The sequence below is a fragment of the Sparus aurata genome, chromosome 8, assembly GCF_900880675.1.
Source record: "Sparus aurata chromosome 8, fSpaAur1.1, whole genome shotgun sequence".
NCBI classification, from domain to species: Eukaryota; Metazoa; Chordata; class Actinopteri; order Spariformes; family Sparidae; genus Sparus; species Sparus aurata.
The window spans coordinates 7,307,446-7,329,190 of record NC_044194.1 but is presented as its reverse complement, the minus strand read 5'-3'; the positions used below and the strand labels follow the sequence as shown (position 1 = coordinate 7,329,190).

General features: G+C 38.9%; 1 protein-coding gene across 2 annotated transcripts; it reads left to right on the top strand.

Moving 5' to 3' along the window:
• Window positions 1–4,802: 4,802 nt before the first annotated feature.
• kras (v-Ki-ras2 Kirsten rat sarcoma viral oncogene homolog) lies at window positions 4,803–18,717 on the top strand. Of its 2 annotated transcripts, XM_030426825.1 has the most exons (6): window positions 4,803–5,439; window positions 8,218–8,335; window positions 9,704–9,882; window positions 10,611–10,770; window positions 13,255–13,379; window positions 16,134–18,717. In XM_030426825.1, exons 2-5 carry the CDS (start codon window positions 8,225–8,227, stop codon window positions 13,372–13,374), a joined length of 570 nt encoding a protein of 189 aa, XP_030282685.1. In that variant the 5' UTR covers window positions 4,803–5,439; window positions 8,218–8,224; the 3' UTR covers window positions 13,375–13,379; window positions 16,134–18,717. The 2 variants fall into 2 exon arrangements, with proteins under 2 accessions (XP_030282685.1, XP_030282686.1); XM_030426826.1 differs by lacking the exon at window positions 13,255–13,379 and having other exon boundaries at window positions 4,805–5,439.
• Window positions 18,718–21,745: the final 3,028 nt, after the last annotated feature.

Sequence of the window (21,745 nt, the reverse complement as noted above, 5' to 3'; positions counted from 1 at the left end):
GCAGGGCATCTCAGCAGGAGCACGAGACCATACCGACGCTTCCTTTGATGACATCACCAGTGGTGGAATGTAATAAGTACATTTACTTAAGTACTGCACTTAAATGTTTGTTTTTTGCTGTTTCTTTAGTTCTGCTGAATTAAATTAATTGTATAAAATTATTTGAAGTTATTATTATATATTATTTTCTTTAATTATTACCCAGGTGATTTGTTCTTTAATTAAAATATATTCACATTCACAATACAGACGTTGCAGATATACCAATGCCATATCTGTGATATAAAAAGTACAAATATTCACAATGAAACTTTAAAGGTGCTATTTGTAAGAAAAGCTGATTTTTAGTCTTATTGCTCGAGCCAACTTTTATACATGGCTGGGGATCTCGACAGTGGAATGTAATAAGTACATTTACTTAAGTACTGCACTTAAGTCTTTCTGTGTTCTGCTCTGTTTTAGTTCTGCTAAATAAAATTAATTATCTGACAAAAGTGTTCTTACCAAGGTGATATTTTTTTATTTCAAATATATTCACATATTCTATACATACGTTGCAAATATACCAATAAAGAATTGTCATATCTGTAAATATAAAGAGCACAACGACATCATCATTGTACCAATTGTCACAATGAATCTTTATAGGTGCTATTTGTAAGAAAAGTTGATTTTTAGTCTCATTCCTCGAGTCAACTTTTACAAATGCTGGGCATCTCAACAGGAGAACCCTTTGAAGACGTCACCAGTGGTGGAATGTAACTAAGTACATTTACTCAAGTACTGCACTTAAGTGTTTCTGTAATAATCATTGTACCAGTTGTCACAATGAATCATTAAAGGTGAAAAGTAGATTTTTGAGTCTAATTACTAACTCATCAAAAGCACACCGACGTCAGCAGTGGTGGAATGTAACTAAGTAAGTAATGAACATAAGTATTATTACCCAGGTGATTTTTAATTTTTTTAAAAATATATTCACATTTTCATTACCTGTGTTGCAAATATACCAAAAAATAATTGTCATATATGCAAAAAGCAAACTGACCTCGTGTTTGTACCATTTTTCAAATCGAAACTTTAAATGTGCTATTTGTAAGAAAAGTTTTCATTAGTGTTTAATAACCTCAAACTAAGAACTGTTGTGTTTTTGTTACCTTAGAATAAGTGTTTTAATATCTACAGAGGGACAGTGGCGGTTCTAGACCAGTTTTAATAGGGGGGCCAGGTTGGGGCTGGCTTTTTTGTTAGGGGGCACATACAACCTGGAAAAAAGGATAAATCCCTCATTCAGACAAAGCAGTGTTTCAGCAATTTTGTTTGGGTAGTAAACTGCTGAGACACTTTATTTCTGCCTTTCCCTTCAGTACAAAATCATTGCAAGAAATCTGTCATTGTATTATTGATGCAGACTCCCTGTCAGGGGGGCCACAGGGGGGTCCAGACTCAGAGTTACGGGGGCACTGGCCCCTGGCCCCTGTTTGCCCCCCCCCCCCCAAGAACCGCCGCTGCAGAGGGAGCCGGTCGTCTTCAACAGAATCCATCGTGTTTCACCAGCGTGCTTCTACAGTAGCCCAAAATGGACAAACCAAATACGGACGGCAGAGAGGACATGTTTAATGGTGTAGGAGGGGCAGACTGCTAACTGCAGATAGATACACACTGGACCTTTAAAATGTATGCTTAAAATGATCATTAAAGCAACATTATGTAACTTTTTAACATCAAAATAACAGCTTTAAAATTGGGTTGATAGTTCAGTGTCTTGACATAAAGTGGATGGTGTTTCTGTCTCAGCCGCTCTGACCTCCTGTCACTTGTTTCTTCACTATGTAACTTCAGCGAGAGGGTCGGATCACAGCGTCACATACATGTTCAAGATACAAGTTTTCAACATTGTTGTGATGTAATGAGCAGTTTTGTTTGTAGTTAGCACCTATATTACATCTGAGAAATTGCTACAGACCAGGATTTGTATTAATGACACTGGTGTTGCACTCAAAAACTGTGGATGCAACCAAGCAAAATTTCTACATAATGTTGCAAAGTGTTAAAATGTTTTGCTGCAGCCCAATTATGACATTTTTCAATAAAGTGTATGAAATAAACAAATAGCTTTCACAATTGTAGTGTAATGGTTAATAACTTAAAAGTAATACAAATTAGCTCTATTTTATTGTGATGAACAAATTAATGCAACTATAACTATGATACAATCAGATTTATTTTGCTGAATTGGGCCATTGTGCATGGTGAGTAATATTTTTTGGGGATACTTTAAGTACATTTTGATGCGTCTCCTTTTGTACTTTTAATTAAGTAAAAAATTGGAATACGGAACCTTTGCAGGTAACGGCGTTGTACATGTAGTATGACGCATTTTGCAGTATTTCTACATCGAGTACTTCTTCTACCTTCTACATAAACCAATCTAAACCCCTTCAGTCGTGGCTACATGTGATCCTGTTAAAAGTCTTTTATATCACAAAGTATAATTTATAGAAATATGTAGCTTGTTGCATTATTTTCTGGATGTTATCAAAAATGTGTTTATTAAAAAGAAGATTTTCCAGGATCTTTGCAAAAGATCATTTTTGCGGATGTAGTGTAGGTAAAGAAAGTTGTGCTTGGATTCATTCAAAGCTGCTGCAGAGGAGTTTTAAAAATACTCTTCTATACTATGTAGATAGATGTAGACTTCCAATTTCAATGCAAAATCATGATTATATTATGTGTTTTCACTTTAAGAATGTATTGCTAAGGGTAATAACTGTCAGAATGTGTTTTTTGTTGCAAATCAAATAAAAGAAATTTATATGAAACTGTCATTTAATTTATGCAGGAGATAATGTAAGAATAATTATATTTTCATGTGTGAGTTGTTGGTAATAAGATGAACTTGAAGTTGCAGCAGAATCAACTGGAGCAGCTGATGGACTGTTGGTAGTGGGACCGTATATAACTGGAGGCTTACTGCCCTCTTGTGACAGAACAGGCTGTTGTGATAAAACGTCAGCTGGAGCTGTCAGATCTCTAAATATGGTCTCAGTTAGGTCTGCGGTCGGTCTGAGGGCGGTGCACTCGGCAGGGTTAAATGCCTTCAGTCAATCATCGAGTCTGGTTAAAGACTACAGGTTAGGATTACAGCTTTATTCTCACAACATGCTTCTCTGCTTAAGCTTGGAAGATTAATTTCTTTTATAAAAAAAGTGATTTCATAACTTCTGTTTTAATCTTTGGCAAGTTGTTCTCAAAACAAAGCCCGAGTATAATCATTCCACAGCAGATTTCTTAACAAGGAGTGCAAATGACGTTAATGACGGCCTTTTATTATGCAGGAAGCCATTCTAATGAGTCACTGCGCTTAAAAAACAGCCATGTTACTGTGATCAGATCCACCTGCGACACCTGTGACTGTCCTGTTGTGACATATAAGAAATGTCTATATACTGTTGTTGATGCTGGTATTTTTCATGTGTAGCAAAGCAGCTGTAAATGAAAAATATGGCAAGTGTAATACCATGTGGTTTTTGATAACATAATACAAATTCTATTGTTGTATAATAGGTATTTGGTACTTAATCTGTAGATTTACTGCATTGAAGCTTCTCTGTATAGCATTTATGTCATCATCACTGGGAAAACAAGCTCTCAGATGAGACCTCCACTAACTTTTTATTCAGATTGTTATTCTATTCTTCCCAATATCTCTTTATTATTGTCTCTGTACTGCTGCAAATTTCTTCCACGGGGGATCAATAAAGGAACATCTTATCTTAACTTAACTTATCTTATTAATGACCGGTGGAATGTGGTTCTCGACGTGAATTGATCCTTGTTCAAGTGTGACCTTTCTACCATCCAAGACTTTTCATTATGAAAGTGAAATTAGTAAAACTTAAAACTACATTATCTTTCACATACTTTTGCATCTTGCTGGATAGTTTAATCTTTTACAAGACATCACACACTGTTTTCATTCATGTATTGTTTTTGTTTGGCATGGACCTACAACTTAATGCAGTGGGGCAGATGCACAGTGTGTTTTTTGCTTCGCTGCTCATAAAATTAGCTTCTAGTTGAAAAAAAAATCCTGTCTCAAACATGCAGCAGTGACTAATCTCTTCCCACAATAAATTACTTATTGCTGAGGTGATTACTTATTGCTTCCCGAATCTTAAATGACGAGGGCTTCACAGAAACAAAACATAACAATTTTCAATTCAAATTCACTTTCACTTCTATTGCTAATCACAAACATGGCTGTGCAGCTTGGAGAGCCGCCAGACAAGAAGTCAATAGTGACCTCTAGTGTGTCTGCTGTGAGAAGGTAAAATAATCATCTTATTTTATCATCTTTTTTGTATTTCTTTATTTTTATACACTTCCTCTTTTTTTCCTGCATTGTTTTCCTATTGGCTATCGAGTTTAAGAGAAAGTGTCCCTTTAATGTTAACCATATGGTTACTGTGTCTTACAAATTAGACATTCCTTCAAAGAGATCCTTATTATCAAATTAATATCTAATCAAATGAATAATAAAAATATAGATTTGTTTGTTTCCCACCCTCATTGTGCATGTTAAGGGTGGATTTCAGTGTTGGGGGTCTTTGTTTTGTGGCGAGCCTTGTATGCGCGTATGCACATGAAGTGCGCAGGACGCATCCTCGTGAACACTTTGGAATACTGACATGGGATTGCCAAATCATTTCCTTGCCTGGGAATGACGTCCTCTCCAGCACGGCTCGGTTATATTTAGAGCCTATATATAGTGGAGTCGCCCCCTAGGCATTGTTGACTCTGCAGCAGGCAGCGGCAGGAGATCACCATACTGAGAGGAAGACGTCCAGAAACTCACACCATGTGACCTACATACTTTTAATATTATTTCTGAGCATTTAACCACGAATTAAAATTATTACATTTAGCTTCCAGTGAGGTGTAATGCAAAAAAAAACTCTGCTGTACTTGCAGAATATAAGCATTAAATTCACAACAGTGGCAATGAGGGTTTATATAAATGTACAGTGATTAATTAAAACGTGAATAGCATATTTATATAAGACAAAGAAAAGCGTATTTGTGGCCATATTGCGACACAGACTCGAGTGATATGCCCCAAACCGGTTGAAATCCTCAGCTATGCTTTCTGGGTAAAGTGCGCCCCGGTATCCGCCCATATTCGCTTAAAGGAGGCCAACCTGAGCAGCTAGGCCGGACGCTGGATCAAATGGAAAGTTCAATCGATTAATTTTACCCACTTTTTTCCTCGCATGTACCCTTGCTTTGCTTCTGGAAAAAGAAAGACGAGGTAGACCGACGTAAATGCGGGCGTTTCGGTGTGAAATAGGAAATGCAGAGATCGTGTGAAACGAGAGGATTATCAGCTTGACTTCTTTTGGTCGCTACTTTCGGACGCGGAACTCCACTCGCTAAAAGGTAAAACACACGGATAAGATTCATACATGTGGTGGGATTTGAGGGGGTCTGTGGCGACGTTTTGCTCTGTTATTCAGTAGATGTGTCCGTGTGCCCGCTGTGGGACTACCGGACCGTGTCATTGTAGTGGAAATGTTCATTTTCGCTGTGAGTGCAAACTACGCCCAATTGTTAACCTAACGTCTGGCCCTGCAATGCAGACCTTTGGGCTAGCCTGTCAATGGCGGCTTCACAACTAAGCTGCACCCTCACCCCCTTTTTTGAATGAATGGTACCGAGTTTGTACATACAGACGATGTGAGACATTACCACGTTAATGAATTACACTCGTAAACTACGCTAGGTTAGCTCACACGGGGGCTAGGTGGCTCACTTTTTGATGCTGTGGGCGAGCTCCAAATGCTAAAGCTAGCTAACAGCAGCCCGGTTATTTAAACACAGCAGCACTCGGGAGGTTTTTCCACACAAACCAAATCTGGCAACCCTGCGGGCACAGAGCAGTGGATTTAAATCAAATTCCTTTCGACTTTTAAGCCTGTTCTGGGTGTTTATTACCGCCTGCTTGAACACAGCGCAGAGGGGTTTCATTGAAAAGTAAGGGAGGCCTGATTAAAACCCTCGGCTAATTGACATAAGCGACTAACTTATGAAGTAGCCCCAATATTTGTGTGGCTGCCAATTGGTTCTCGCCATGCCGCTGATGCTGCTGGTGTGAAATTGTTTGAAAAGGCAGTGTGCATTGGGATTAACCTTGTTTAGTGGTGTAGTAAATAAAAAAAGGTGTCCACACAATGCCATCCAGATGATGTCAACATAAAGCAAACAGCGCCCATGACTGGCACTGGCACAGTCACATTATAAGGAAATTAATGGGCCATTTAAATGCCCCAGCAGCAGAAGTTAACCACAATTTAAGGCAACAAACTGTGTTGTACACTGTGAATATGTCAGTAGATGTTTTACTGAATGTAACTCATTTTTGAACCATTAATAAGTTGTACTCCATTGAATTTAAGAGCATTATTAGGAATGTAGTGAAGGGGGCATGTTGTTTTTCTTGTGTTCATCTGTTTTGATGTGATTTTTGTATATCATGATGTTTATGTCGAAAGTTTTTTTCTCTAACTGTTGTGATTTAATAACATTTCTTTAATATGTTATTGCCGCCTTAGCCAGGTCTCTCTTGTAAAATTGATCTTGGTCTCAATGGGACTTTCTGGTATAATGAAGGTGAAATAAAACAATTAAATGCATCCTTGCTAGATAGATGGATAGATAGATATACTTTATTGATCCCAAGCTGGGAAATTCCGGTGTAGCAGCAGCATTATACACAGAGACAATAACAACACAATGAAATAAGAGGAGCAACCTAGACGTATTAAATAGCAATAGAAAAAAGTAATATACAAAATGTACAACATGTTTAAAAGTGAATAAATAAGCAACAATACTTCCTTGTATGTAATGTACTGCGTTCTGTGACTCAAAGGCACTTTCACTGCCTTATAAGATGAAAAGTGTTGATATTTGTCCCGGTATGGCAAGCATGTGGCAGACAACTTTCAAATGTCGCTGGGACGGCCTGTGACATTGACAGTAGTCTTATCTGCTCAGGTCCAGATAAGATTGTTTCCTAATGGACAGAACAGCCTCGCTGTAATATGTGTAAAATCACAGTCCGTGTTAGATGTCATTTATATAAAGTACTGCTCATCATGGGAGCATTTAAAAGTGTCGGGATCACCAACAACCCTTAAGTGAACCTCTGTCTTCAGATACCTATCAAACCACATTCTGCTTTTTGTTTGTTTAGAAAAGGCAATAATGTTCGGTGGAACTCCTCCCTGACTGCAGGCTGTGCAGAGCTGTGAGCAGCATGCTCTGTAACTTCTGAAAAGGCCAGCTGCCACTATTGACGGGTGCTCCTCCACAAAGCAGACAGCAGAGAGCCTCCCAGTCGCTTGTCAATTTTGGAGCCTTAATGTAATGTCATAGATTTGTGCCTGGGGTTAGTTTCTGCTGTGCGGCTGCCACATAGAAAACAACACTGAATGTGTTGCTGGATTTAGACATTTGATTAGCGATTCATAACTTGACTGAATTTCTTTCACTTCACTACCTGATTATTCGTGGTATGAAGTTATTTCTGGGCCACCGTCACAGTTTTGATTGAATTCGTTTCAAAATAGGAGTTCATCAACATTTAATCTATTTTTCAGGGCTTTTCCTGAATTCAGTAAAGGTTTTCATTTAAAAAAAAAAAAAAAAAAAGAGTTTTTATGTTCCCTTATTTGCACATAATCTCTTGCAGTTGAATCATCATATTTATTTTGTGGTGATTATAGTTTCCTCTCCAAACTCCTCTTGAATACTAAAATGGGCATTTTCTAAATGAAAAGCAAAATAAACATGGGGGTATGAAATCTAATTTTCCAGTGAATCAACAGTGTTATTAAAAAAAAAAAAAAATAGTTGAGGCTTTTCTTCCACATAAGGCTGTAGGAGTTTTCTCAGCAGAAGTGGTGTTGATACATTACCATTTTCTCACTCTGCCAGTACTGAGGACACAGATCCTCGTGAACTGACAGCTTGTCAGACTGAAATGGAGAGCAGCAAACGGAGCTGGTTGACAAAATGGTTTTAAGCGACAATTCAGTGCTATAAAGAGACTTTTAATGCGCTGATGGAGCACTAGATGAGTTGACGCTGTGCCAAATGACTGCCTGTGTGAATATCTGAATAAAGTGTGCTTCCTTTTTCTTTTTGGTCCCACAGGTGAATCATGACAGAGTATAAGCTGGTAGTGGTGGGAGCTGGTGGCGTTGGCAAGAGCGCACTTACTATTCAGCTCATCCAGAATCACTTTGTGGATGAATACGACCCCACCATTGAGGTAAAGAAACTTTGTATGTATGGATGTACATGTGGACGTCTATAACCATGTGCATGGTTTTTATGTGTATTTTTGATATGGAAGCAGAAGAAGAAGAAGAAGAAGAAGAAGCTACTCTATAAAAAGAAAAGGAGCTGCAGCAGGTTCTTCTGGTTTAAGTCTTAAAAAGACACCAAACAGGTTTTTAATTACTTTCCTTGCAGGCCTGTCTGCTTTCTCAGGGGGGCAGCCTCTGCTGAGTGAACATAGCCTCACTATGATATCAATCAATTATTGATGTGCTGTTGCAGGTTAGAGCTCCACTAAAGATTATTTGAATCCTAGATAACATCTGAAACAATAGCCGCTCGCTGGATCAGACGGTAATTATTTGTGTGGGATCAGACTGAGCATGGCCATCAGCATGATGAAAAGCTGGAGCGCTTTGACACAGTGGAAACTGGGACCTCCGTTATAATTCGAGGTCTGCTGGAAACAAGAGGGCCCTAAGACGGTTGGAGTAGGGCAGTAATTAAGTGTCCTCCTGTGACGTCTTCTGGCAAAATCATGTGGAAATAATCATGTCACGATGAGGCCATGTAAACACTTCTGTTTTAATAAAAATAAAGCTCATCATGGATACTTTTATAAATAACTTTTCACCACAGTTCACGGAGCTGAACATTTGTTTTGCATTTTATACAAATACATCTGCATTTATTTTGATTATTGTGATATTATCATTTAATTACCTAGCCAGTAGTATGGAGTATCAGAAAAAAACATGCATAAAAGCTGTTACTCTATTTCACAACGAAGGCCTGTCCTGGTAACTGACTTTTGTGAGATGATTGTGATGAACTTTCATTGTCATCTTAAGACCATTTTATGCCACTGAGAGGGAATATGTCTTAACAATGCAAATATACCGTTCCAAAGAGCAATTCACGTTTGGTTAAGAATGTGAAAATAATATTAAAATCATCAACAACAAAAAAGATCAAACATGAAACCACACAACCAAAATGATAAATAAAACGGTGGGGGGTGGGGTGGGGGGCAGGGAATGGCACTTCACCTAAGTCTTATAATGGAGGGAAAACCCTGCCTGCTATTCTGTCATCATGTCAGCTAAAATGCATGCAAACACAACATAACACATGCATGATACGTCATACCATACCAGCTCCTCTGACAGGCCTAATACTATAGTTTAAAAAAATAAATAAAAATTAAATTGGTTTATAAAAAACCTTAAGTATCACTCAAAATCATTCTTGCATTATATCGTCCACAACTGTCTCTTATTTTTATTAAGTTGCTTATTTTGATGCTCTTTCCACCTAAACGCAGTCATTCTGATCACTTTCTGACCTGTTCCTCCTTCAGGACTCCTACAGAAAGCAGGTAGTGATCGACGGGGAGACATGTCTGCTGGACATCCTGGACACTGCAGGTCAGGAGGAGTACAGCGCCATGAGGGATCAGTACATGAGGACAGGAGAGGGCTTCCTCTGTGTCTTTGCCATCAACAACACCAAGTCCTTTGAGGACATTCACCACTATAGGTGAGCTGAAAGGCTGTAGGTCTGCATTCTTTGGACCCTCTGTGAAGGCAGTGCTGTAATTACTGTTCAAACAGGGTATTTCAGGATGGCCTAAGGGTGTGAGGCTCTGACTATGTCTATCACAATGTCACAAACAAAAAAACAAACTGATATTTTAAAGATTGTATATGTGGTGGTTTGATCGTTACATCTGTTGCCCCCTCACTGCTCTGCACCATGTGTTTCATGTCTGACGAGCTTTTGAAAAGTGAAGGTGACATTTTGACAGAGTTTAGAGAAAAAAAACTTCAGCTGCAGACTGCAACTCCCTATCACTTGATTGTGACAACATTGTAGTACTCAGTTTTTAATAAATGAAAACAAGTTTGACGAAATCTGGCACCACATCAGAACGGGCAGAATAATGCATGATAGTTGTGATATATGTACGCTAATGGGTTGCAGAATTGCGCAAAATGAAGTTTATTGTAGGTACTCAAGCTGGGAGATAAAATTCACATCTGACAATGATGAGCTTTAAACATTTTTTACTGTACTGGATCACAGAACAGAAATAAATGTGACAACAGCCAGTCAGTCTGTAGTTTTTGGCTTGCATGTTAAAGTACACACCTATTTCCATATTTTCTTCACCCAGATCACCCAGCCCTGCTCTGAACAGATGAACGCTTTTCACTCTCACTTAGATTTAAGTAAAATTAATGTCTGTTGTGTCTGTCAATGTCCAGAGAACAGATTAAGCGGGTGAAGGACTCCGAAGATGTCCCCATGGTGTTGGTGGGGAACAAGTGTGACCTCCCGTCCCGGACAGTGGACACCAAGCAGGCTCAGGACTTAGCACGCAGCTACGGCATTCCCTTTATTGAGACCTCAGCCAAAACCAGACAGGTGAGCTTGCACCCAGAGACTGCCACGCCTTTTTGATCACTTTAACTTGTCAGTCTGTCACTGAACAGCTGGAGTACTCCACTGCAGGTCTGTACAGCATGTTGAGTGGTGAGAAGCTGCATGTGGTCTCAGGGGGATTATTGGCTTGATGGACACAGCAGTCCTTCTGTAATTTCACTTTGAATCAAATTGTATCACTTTTCCCAGGCAGATGTAGCTCATTATGAAAAGTGTCCCTGCATAGGCTTGATAATCTTTTGCACTTGGATCACAGGGAAAATTTCAAGTCTCGAGTCATGTGGTGCTGTTGATTTGTGTTGCATTCATTGGCTCTAATGGTCTTGTTTATAATAATTTTGCTTGGAAATGTCTCGGGCAATGCGCTGCACATCGTTAAATCCTCTTGGTTAATTGAATATTTTATTTATGGGTGATAATGTAATCATTGCATGCTACTCTGTCATGGACATGTGAAATTATATCATCATTAGGGCCGTTTTCAAAGGACCCTGCATTATAAATAATCAGCAAATCAGTAAATTTGTGTCAAGGAGTCTGCATGAAAGGACAAACAGTCGGTAATTACTCAGGGGGGTTAATGATTCTGCTTACTGGTTATTGTGACTGGGTGCTGGAAGATTTGCCGTGGCGCAGATGCATCAAATGGTGTGTGTGTGTGTGTGTGTGTGTGTGTGTGTGTTGTGAGCATGGCGTTAGGTGGCTGAACGGCTGACGCAGTGATCTGTAAACACATCCTTTCTTGACCTGGGGGTGAATCATGGATCCTTCTGGTGCGGGGGAAATTAATGACACAATGATTGATTTCTCTGTTCACCTATTCCCACCTACAATAATTCACTGTCCATATCACGCTGCTGTTGTTGGACCAGCAGCAACTGTCTCTTGCTTTCAAAGTCACAATACTTTCCAGATCTCAATGACGTTCTCTGACTTCTCTGGGAAATCTGCCACATGATGTTAAATAAGCTCCTCATGCATGTACTTATTTTTAGGCCAGACCGTTAAAGTGATGCTCCACCGGGTATTTTTATTAACACTCACCCACTGTGGGCTGAAAAGGTGTCGTTTCTTTGTAAATGTATACGTTTATTTTGGTTCTATTTTTATTTTTTTCCCCCCCTAACGTTCGGTTTAAATGGATTCCACTGAAAATTAAATATAAAAATTCTCAACCCACTCGTGCACCGTAATCCACCTCTTCACTGTCCTTGTGTGTGTGCACAACATGGTGCAAATAATACAGCTATATACACTCTGTCAGAACTTGAAAGGCTGCAAAAGCACAACACAGAAACAGTGTAGCCAGATACATTTTGCAATAACAGTAATTTTCATACTAAACTGAATAGGTCAGGGCAATATGGCCTTCGAGCAATATGTGTTTTCAGGCTATATTGCAATACATGATGTATATCTTTTAATATATCTTCACATCATAAATGTTAGGACTGGGCAAAAATCTAATATCGCAATATTTTTGACCAATTATCTTGATAATATAACAATATTGTAGCACTAACTACAGATACTTTCACATATAAATAACACCATGAAGTCTTTGCTTATAATCATCAGAAGTGTGACTATAATGACAAGTATAGACCCTCAGTGTTTATTTTTCCTACTAGCTTACATATATTTTAATGTCATTTCGTCATAATGTCATTTCAAAGAGTATACCTCATGATTTATGCATTCATATCTCATCAATACCGCAACTTTTCAGAACGTTTGGTTGGAGACCTAATTTCCCTCTTGGGCCTTTTCCTTAAACAGTTGGTCTGCCCAGCACGCAACACTGTACATAAAATAAACAAAGAAAGGATGTCGGACCGGTCTGACCACCGCATTTCACTATATGTCTTTAAACGTGGCTGAATATGTCAGGAAAAAGCAGCAGTGACTGTTGTTGGTGTGACGTCACAGTGATCCAGTCAAGTAGAACATGCTACTACGCTCAGAAAATTAAGTCAGATTACTGTTATGCAGCCTTAAAACCAGGAGAAGACCACACCTTTTCCTTGTCATGATATAATATAATATAATCTAAAATCTAAGACTATGTATGGTCTCATATCAAGAAGACAATATAATAATGGTTTATTGCCCAGCTCTAAAACTACGCCCCAAATGTATATTAAGATGCGTTGATACTTTTTCGTTATACCATGTAAACTTGTCACAGTTCAAATTAAATCTAGCCACTGCTAATTTCACTGAGCAGAAGTAAACGGCGAACATTTTCAAGCTTTTCAGGAGGTGAGTGTTTGGTATTCACAGGACAGGCTGTGGGTGGAGTATCAGTCTATGTAGATGATGATGATGATGAGGCTGGCAAGACATTGCAGGAAGACCCCACCTTCCTTTTTTTTTTTTTGTATCTGTAAGATGTAACACATGCACCAACACAGTATGTCCTCCTGTATTCCTCAACATTGAGGGAAGTTGTGTCTTATACTGCAGAGAGTGGAAGATGCCTTTTACACTCTGGTACGGGAGATCAGGCTGTACCGGCTCAATAAGCTCAGCAAGGAAGAAAAGACTCCGCGCTGTGTCAAGCTTAAAAAGTGTGTTGTGATGTGAAAGGGGTAAGTGTATGCAGCCGCGCGCCCACCAGCTCTGTGTGTCTTTGTGTGTGTGTGTGTGTGTGTGTGTGTCGTTAGTGGGGATTGTGGAGAGAAGAGGCGCAGTAAGAACTGGTGCTTCATGGATTCTCAAAGCTAACCTGCTGGTTTCTACTTGGGCTGTGGTGAAGCTCTAACAGGAGGCTGAAACAGATGATTTCTTCCCTTTTTTCAGTGTGTCTTTGTGTCATGGCTGATTATTATCTAAGGTCGTTTTCACACTGGCTTCTGCTGAACGCGACTCTTCTGCTAACCCCGCTGGTCTGGTCTGCTCTCCAATTTTGCTCTCGGGTTGCACAAGTGATGGAGGTATCATTGAAACTGCAATATGTTCACGCGCAATATCCAAATGTGCAACAAACAGCATTAACATGAAGTTTTGTAGCGCTGCAGTGATCCTCTGATCTACAAATGTCGTTCATAAGTTGGCACATCATGATTGTAAGTTTTTTCAGTGAAAACTACAACTTTGATGTGAAAAGGACAATTTCCACTGATTATGATCATATTGTAATATCTGTCAAAATAATTGTAATCATGCAGACCTACTTTGTTCCGATCTCCTGGGTGTATTATCTTCGTTTCCACAAGCAAATTATGACGGCCCATGCAAGAATGGATACAGATGTAAAGGCAACCATCACAATTGGAAAAACAAGAACAACAGCAAAAAAAAAAAACAAGTGCAACCCTACCACTCATGAATTCATAGCATCAAGTTGGGGGTTTTATTCTGCACTTATCCACCAGTGAGATATTTTATCCGTCCTATTTTGTTGGTAAAAATACCACAGAAATGAATACGTCCTCCTGAGCTAAATGGATTGCGTTCAGTCGTACTGCAGTTGGCCTACAGCCGATCAGACCGACTCGTTCAGGTTGACTTAGATTTCCTGTCTGCACTCTTGTTCAGATGAATCGCTCATGTTATCACATTTTTGTGCAAATCGTTCCCGGATCAGATACCAGTGCGAAAGCGTCCTAATCTTCATCTGAAATCATCATAAAGAAAGGGGAATATGGGCCGGTGAGCCAATGTTTGTGTGTGTGTGTGTGATTTAAAGGAGATTATGGTGAATGTGGGAGCAAATCATGTGCTGATATTTTTCCAGAGGATGTGGTTCAAGAAACTGGCAGAACGAAAATTTTGTGTTTGTGTGTTGGTGAGAGAATTTTTCTTTTCAAATCCCTTTTTTATTCTTTCTTCTCTCCTCTCCTGCTGTTCTAAAGTCAACCTGACTCTTCACTCTGCAGCTCTTTGCAGATTCATCAGGACATTCATCGCACTAAACAAACTGTTCCAGTACTTTTTGCCTCAGTCTTGTGGCATCAACAGACACTAGCTGCATTTACACTGAGCCTTTTCATTCACTAATAATCGGAGTAAGATCTCTGCAAGAAAGTAAAAGCCTCATTTCAACACATCAGTCAGAAAAACATAATTTGGTCCAAAAGGTGTTTTTTAAACTCAAACAACTTCAGATGTTATAACGCACTTGGCTTTTTTTTTTCACATAAATCAAAGCTTATTCACCTGAGGAAGATGTGTCTCCTCTTTAATTTGTTGCTTTTCAGAGTTTTCTGCCACTTTTCTGAGTGTTGCAACTTTCCCAGAGGAACCACCTTCAAATAGTTTGTTTATTAGTTCCATGAAGATAAACAGAAGGCTCGCCTTCTGTCCAATAACTCTGTTGGAGGAATATTTTTACAAAACTGTTGCTTGAGTGCAAACCCACAGCAGTAAACCAGTGCTCATGCCAAGCCGGTCCATCTTTTTCCAAGAGCTTGCTTGTGTTGGCTGAGCACATGCAGGCTATTGCAAATGTAAATGGGACAAACTCTCCTGACATTTTATTTAGCAACCATCCCAAACACGTGGGAGTTGTAAATCTGGATTGATTACGTTTGGAGGGAAAATAAATTGGCTCCTTTAAGTGCAGCTACTGTCTGTGTTGTCGTCAGTGGAAACACTGCTGATGTTTATGCTCGACATCAGAGTGGAGTTGGATCTGTACTTTTATTCAAATGTGTCTCTCATAACCTGGACTGGATTGATACATTTACCTGCACCCTGATGTGTGTCATGCTGATGTTCACTTGACAGAAAATAAGTTTGAAAACTGATTGATCAAGGCTAATTTTGGAGATTTAAAGCAACATTATGTATCATTTTGATTGTACAGTGTCTTGTACGGGCGTCTTGAATGCTGTCTGTATCAGCCACTCTGCCCCTCCATCACTTGTTTCTGCACTATGTAACTTCAGTGGGAGGGTCGGATCACAGCATTACTACATGTTTACTTCAACAAACAAGTTTTCAAGCCAAAACTTTGTTATCAAACATTTTTCACAGACCAGGGATTTACAAACTTTTACTAAATGTGGGAGGGCCAAATCGCACAAAATGCCATTTCTAGATAATGTTGCTTTAAGTTTAATTTCTGGTATTGAATTGGGTAAGAAAAAATATTATATTCAAACTGCCACAGATATAAAAATGTTTGTAAAACTACTGAATTTTGTGTCGGTGGCAGTGGAATTACCCTTTAAATTCAAAAAGCCTTTAAAACTTCAGCTCAGAATCAGAGAACATTGTCAATCCTTCACATTTTGTCAGGTGGTATAATATTTATCGGATGATTACTTGTATTCTGGTGTGGAAAATGGTTACCTGTTGCTTTAACAATAACCTCTCTCTTTATTCTTTCTCCCCCACAGGGCGTTGATGATGCCTTTTACACATTAGTGCGAGAAATCCGGAAGCATAAGGAGAAGATGAGCAAGGAGGGCAAAAAGAAGAAAAAGAAGTCCAAGACAAAGTGTACACTTATGTGAATAATCACCCCTTTTCAAGACAGACTAAAAAAAAAAAAAAAAACTATGTTGAACAGTTAAAGTAATACATTTTGTACATTACACTAAATTATTAGCCTCTTTCTCAATACCCACCATACTGAATACTAAACCTGACCCAATATCTCTGCCTTTCTGTTATTTGCTACTTGGACACCGATAAGCTTTATTTTTCAGTTTTAGTGCCAGTTGCCCACATGTGTTGGTCCAACAGCCTGTTTTTTTGATTTGAATAGGATGATGATGTCAATCTGAATATTTTTATTTTTTTTTCTATAACGGCGGAGCTGTGAGCTAATTGCATCACAACTCATGTATGACAAATTATTCATTAACAATTTACTTTTTTTTTTTTTTTTTTTTTTTTCTTCTTTCCCTTTGCTTAAAAGGTCATGACCTGCAAAAAGTTCTGTAATGCCCTTTTTAAGTATGGGATGCCAAAGAAACGAGTTTTCATCCCGATTTTTTACGTCGACAGTACAGATATGAAGAAAGGACCAACATTCAGCCAGATGAGATCCAAATGTCCCAGCCACTGTGTAATTTCCCATCTCTAATGACCTCTAGGTATGACTTAGTTATGTCACTGATATAAGTATGCATGCAAACTCCTACTCTTCTCCGAATGTTTTAACACCCTAATTAGCTATTAATTAATTTGCAATTTGTCAATGCTTTGTACTGTGTGGGGAGTGATTTCATGCCTACATGAGACATTTGTTGTTCTTCTTTCTTTTTGCATGCATTGTGTCCTTAAAGACATGGGTATTGCAAATCTGCCTCTGGTTGATGTGTTTTTTGAAAAGAGCCAGCAACAAGGAACCCAAGCGGATGTCATACAGTTTTTCAGGTTTATATAAAGTAATCAGTACTTGCTTCTGTGAGAAAGAAATCACCCACTTCTTGCTTGATTTAACGACACATTCAGAGATCCAGATTTTATTTTTCCTCCACCCGTTTTGTGGTAATAAAACGGGACTAACAGCCAGGTTTTGTGTTGGCCGTGCAGAGTCGGTTTATGTTGCAGGGATTCACGCCTCCTCACAATCGAATGTCTAACAGCTTGTTTTGACCTCACTGGTCACCTTTCCTGCTTTTTTTTTTTCTCTTTACTGTAAACTTCTTGACTGCAGGATCATTTTTAATTCATCCTGACAATAATCATTTCATTGCTGCTTGTTACAAAAACAACTCTCCCTTCGACATCCTCCTGATTGAGGCTAACGGTATAATCTTTATTCAATGTTTCTAAATTTGAGGATTCGTGATTCTTCAGTAGCCGTGGAGGTGTCATGCCTTACACATTTCCTAAATGTTGGCTCATTCGCTTGCGACTAGCCAGAAAGCAGATTGCATCTTTTTTTTTTTTTTTTTTTTTTTTTCCCAAGCTGCTTTCAGGAATATTTCTCTTGGTGTGGTGTCACAGAGGTTGTTCCATATGTCGTCCAAATGGATTTTCAAATTCTTCCTTTAGCAGAGCTTTTGAAAGAGTCTTTTATTGTGGAAGAATTTCAAGTGTTGAATCTGTTTTGGTGTACTGCCTTTCAACAGAAATGATTGTCCAGCAAAGTTAATTTGTCATTTTCTCTCTCTCACAAAGCTCGTGTATCGTGGTGATGTAACTGGAACTGATGTTTGTAAATGAGGCAATAATTTGCCGTAAAATTGGTTTTTAGAGAAAAATTGTCTGAATTTATATTAAAAAAAAGGCCAAGTTTTCCTTCCAAGGTCAACCCATAATTCACCATTTCCATCATATTTACACGCTGTTCCCCCGGGGATTTTGTTTGCCTTTTATGTTTGCATTAGGTGCTACATTTAGACGGTAGAAAGAGCCGAGACAACGTTTGCTTTGTCCTGTGTGTGCTCGAGAAATACACAAAATGCTCTTTTAGCGGAGAGATGTTATTGACACAGAAAATCCAGACATGACACATTTTTGCTTTCAGGAGTAATGAATTTTGACCCAATTTATTATTACCTCTTTTTTTTTGTTTTTTTTTCATGAAGTAGATAATAACTGTTAATGCAATTTTAATTATGGAACCCTCTTGTTAACAATACTGTTTCAAAAGTAGTTTTACTGAAATGTTCCTCTTCCTTTATTGCGTGCCAACAGCTGATTTCTGAAATGTATCATTTATACCTGGATCATATTTTAACAACCTTTGTATAGTTGTGATACTGAAAGGTGCATATTTTGTAAATTGTGCTTCATTTCGTTGGTGTGTCTAAATGAATGTTGCTTTAATGGAGTTTCACTCCGCTCTGTGTATGTGACTAGAGAGTGTGACTGGGTCCAGGTCTAGGGAAGTGAATGAATGACCACTTTACAACACACCTGTTGTGGGCAGTGTAGAGTGGTGATCTGATCTCAAATGAGTCTATTTTTTGCCATGAATCTCACCACTCCTATTTAATGTGTAATAAAGAACAAAGTAAAGAGGAACGTCACTTTGTCTGTCGTTCTTAAACTGTCTTTGGCCCCCGAATATGTCAATTTGCATACAAGGTTTTGTTTTTTCCTCCATTATATCTGAAGATTGTGTTGATCTCCCCAGCAGGTGGCACTGCTCACTCACAGGTCAGAACTTTTAAAGACCACAAAATCTATGAAGGGGCTTTTCTCCAGCTGCCCACACTCCCATAGAAAGTGAGCCTGGATTTAGTTTTTACAAGTCGTCTTAAAAAAACAAAACGACAACCAGTGAGTGACCACTAAATGTGTTCGTTTTGGAGCACACGAAAATAGACTGGGAGCATTTCTGCGTAGAGTGCCATTGTTTTAAAATGCATGAGCCAGAGAGAGGAAATCATTTCATGCCTTGTCAAGTTGATTATCTTTCAAGATTTAAAGGAAATGAATCGAGTGAATCATCGAGATTAACATAAAGCAACAGTTTAATTTCACAAGGACACCCGCAGCCAGAGGAAATATTCAAAGTGACGAGGCTTCTTGTAGTTTTGTGACTTATTATTGTAAATAAATTATTTTTCCAGTTCCGCACAACAGGGGGATTAAAAAGTACCAAATTATTGAGGTGTTAAAAAAAAACTTTTGAGAAGTTTGGATGAGCTTAAATGTCATAAAATGATACGTTCAGTCATCAATATGTCCTCAGTGTTTTTCACAAGGTTGTAAAGGGAGGAAATGGAGGGTGTCCGACACTACAGCAGGTAGGATCATGTATTAAATCAGATCTTTAGAGTTATATAGATGGCAAGGAACTTTCAAAATACAAGCTATAGCAGCTGTCTTTGCAGAAATGGGAATATTATATCAAGGGAATATTTGTGTTGTGAAACTTTAATCAGATTGATTATTACTTTATATTATTAAGTCATAGTTTTGGCTGCATGACAACAGTTGAACAAAAATATAAACGCAACACTTGTTTTTGCTCCCATTTTTCATGAGCTTAACTCAAAGATCTAAAACTTTTTCTATATACACAAAAGATCCCTTTCAGAATACTTCCCCGACATGTCACCCATTGTGCATGTTTGGGACACTCTGGATACGACATAGGCCACAATCAACAACCTGATAAACTCTATGCGAAGGAGATGTGAGGCAAATGGCGGTCACACCAGATACTGACTGGTTTTTCTGACCCCCAGCCACCCCCGATAAAGCAAAACTGCACATTTCAGAGTGGCCTTTTATTGTGGCCAGCCTGAGGCACACCTGTGCAATAATCATGCTGTCTAATCAGCATCTTGACATGCCACACCTGTGCCGTGGGATGGATTATCTCGGCAAAGGAGAAGTGCTCACTAACACAGATTTAGACAGATTTCTGAACAATATTTGAGAGAAATGGATCTTTTGTGTATATAGAAAAAGTTTTACATATTTGAGTTCAGCTCATGAAAAATGGGAGCAAAAAAAAAAGTGTTGCGTTTATATTTTTGTTCAGAGTAGTTACCACCAGTTTGCTGTAAAGTGCAATGAGTGTTAACGTTATAATTCAGCCAAAATAATGAACACACAGCTCTTAGAAACAGACTCATACACACCTGCATGTACTGTTGTTCTGAATGTAACCTGAGTTACACGTCTGAAACGGCTCAACATTGCAGAAAAAGGTTTATGTGTCTGTTCATTATAAAAGGATTATTTTAAAGGGCCATTCTGTTAGATGTGGCCAAAGTTCTAGTTCTCAATATGAACTGACGTGAAGAACAACAGTGTTGATGTGATGCCAAAAACACTGAAGTTAGCATGCTAACCAGCTAGCACCAGGCCGTCTTATACCGTCTTCTTGGTGTGTCCTTCTACAATCATCTCTGGTTTCCTCAAAATAAATCAGTTCGGTGAGTAAGATGTGAAAATATTCAGACTACACGTCGCTGCTGACGTCCGACTCTCTGTCCTCAGACCTGCTGTTACTCACCTCCATACCTGTCGTCAAACTGGCATCTGCCGTCTGAGATTGCGGCGCCGCCAGACTCGATTCAGCTCATAGGCCCACATAGTGCCACGCCAACTGGGCTCCATGCTAATGCCGGCTACAGCACAGATTAGCAAGCCCAGTTTCATGAGCAGCAGTAAGTTGTTGTGCTGCCCCCTGTAGTTTTGGAGCCCCCTGTAGTTTTGGAGCCACCTGTGTTTGAATTCTAGCCATTTCTTAACCAATGACACCTTTAAAAGGTTACTGCAGAGTTCTGCTGCACCATCAGGTCCACTGAGCCCTAAACCGCACTCGTCTCAGTGAACCTGAGCATGAATTGATAAGTTGAATTTCACATTTTAAATGAAGTGACAACCTTGTTAAACAAACTGATTTAAATTCATGTTTAATAATGATGTGTGGTGTTGGTTTAAGACCTTTGATTTACGGATTTATCCATGACAGCACATATGAAACAGATGCTCAGTCTCCTCTGTCAGACACTGAACCCGGGATCAACAACCGCACAGCTCATTCAGGGTTTTAAAGGACGGCCGGAGCTTCACTTTGATTATTTTTGTTTGTGTTTCTAATGGTTTCCCTTTCTTTAACTCCGACTGTGACTGACATGGTTTAAACTTATTTTGCAAAAAAAAAACAAAAAAAAAACCTCGGGCTCATTTACTCATTTTTCAGTATTAAACAACAAAGGGAACAGCTCCAGAGATGTTTAATTCTGCCAGCGAAGGTAATCCATAACTTTGAACGAGAAGCCAAGAGTGTTTTGCAGAGTAGCATCAGAATACTAATACCGGGCTATAAACTTGAAAGAACTTCTGTTCACTTTCTTATTAATGTGCAAATTCCTGCTTCTATTTTCTGCATCTTAAAGAACAACCTCTGTTTTTTTTTTTTTGTTTTCCCGTCCAAACTGAAATGTTCAACTGTTCACTGTGGCAACATTACGACCCGTTCTGTCAGGAAAAGCGAGACTTGTGGTCAACAAAGTTCATCCTCACTGGGAATTACATGAATATTAAGACATTGTTTTTCAAAAACAAGAAAGAACAAGCGAACAATACG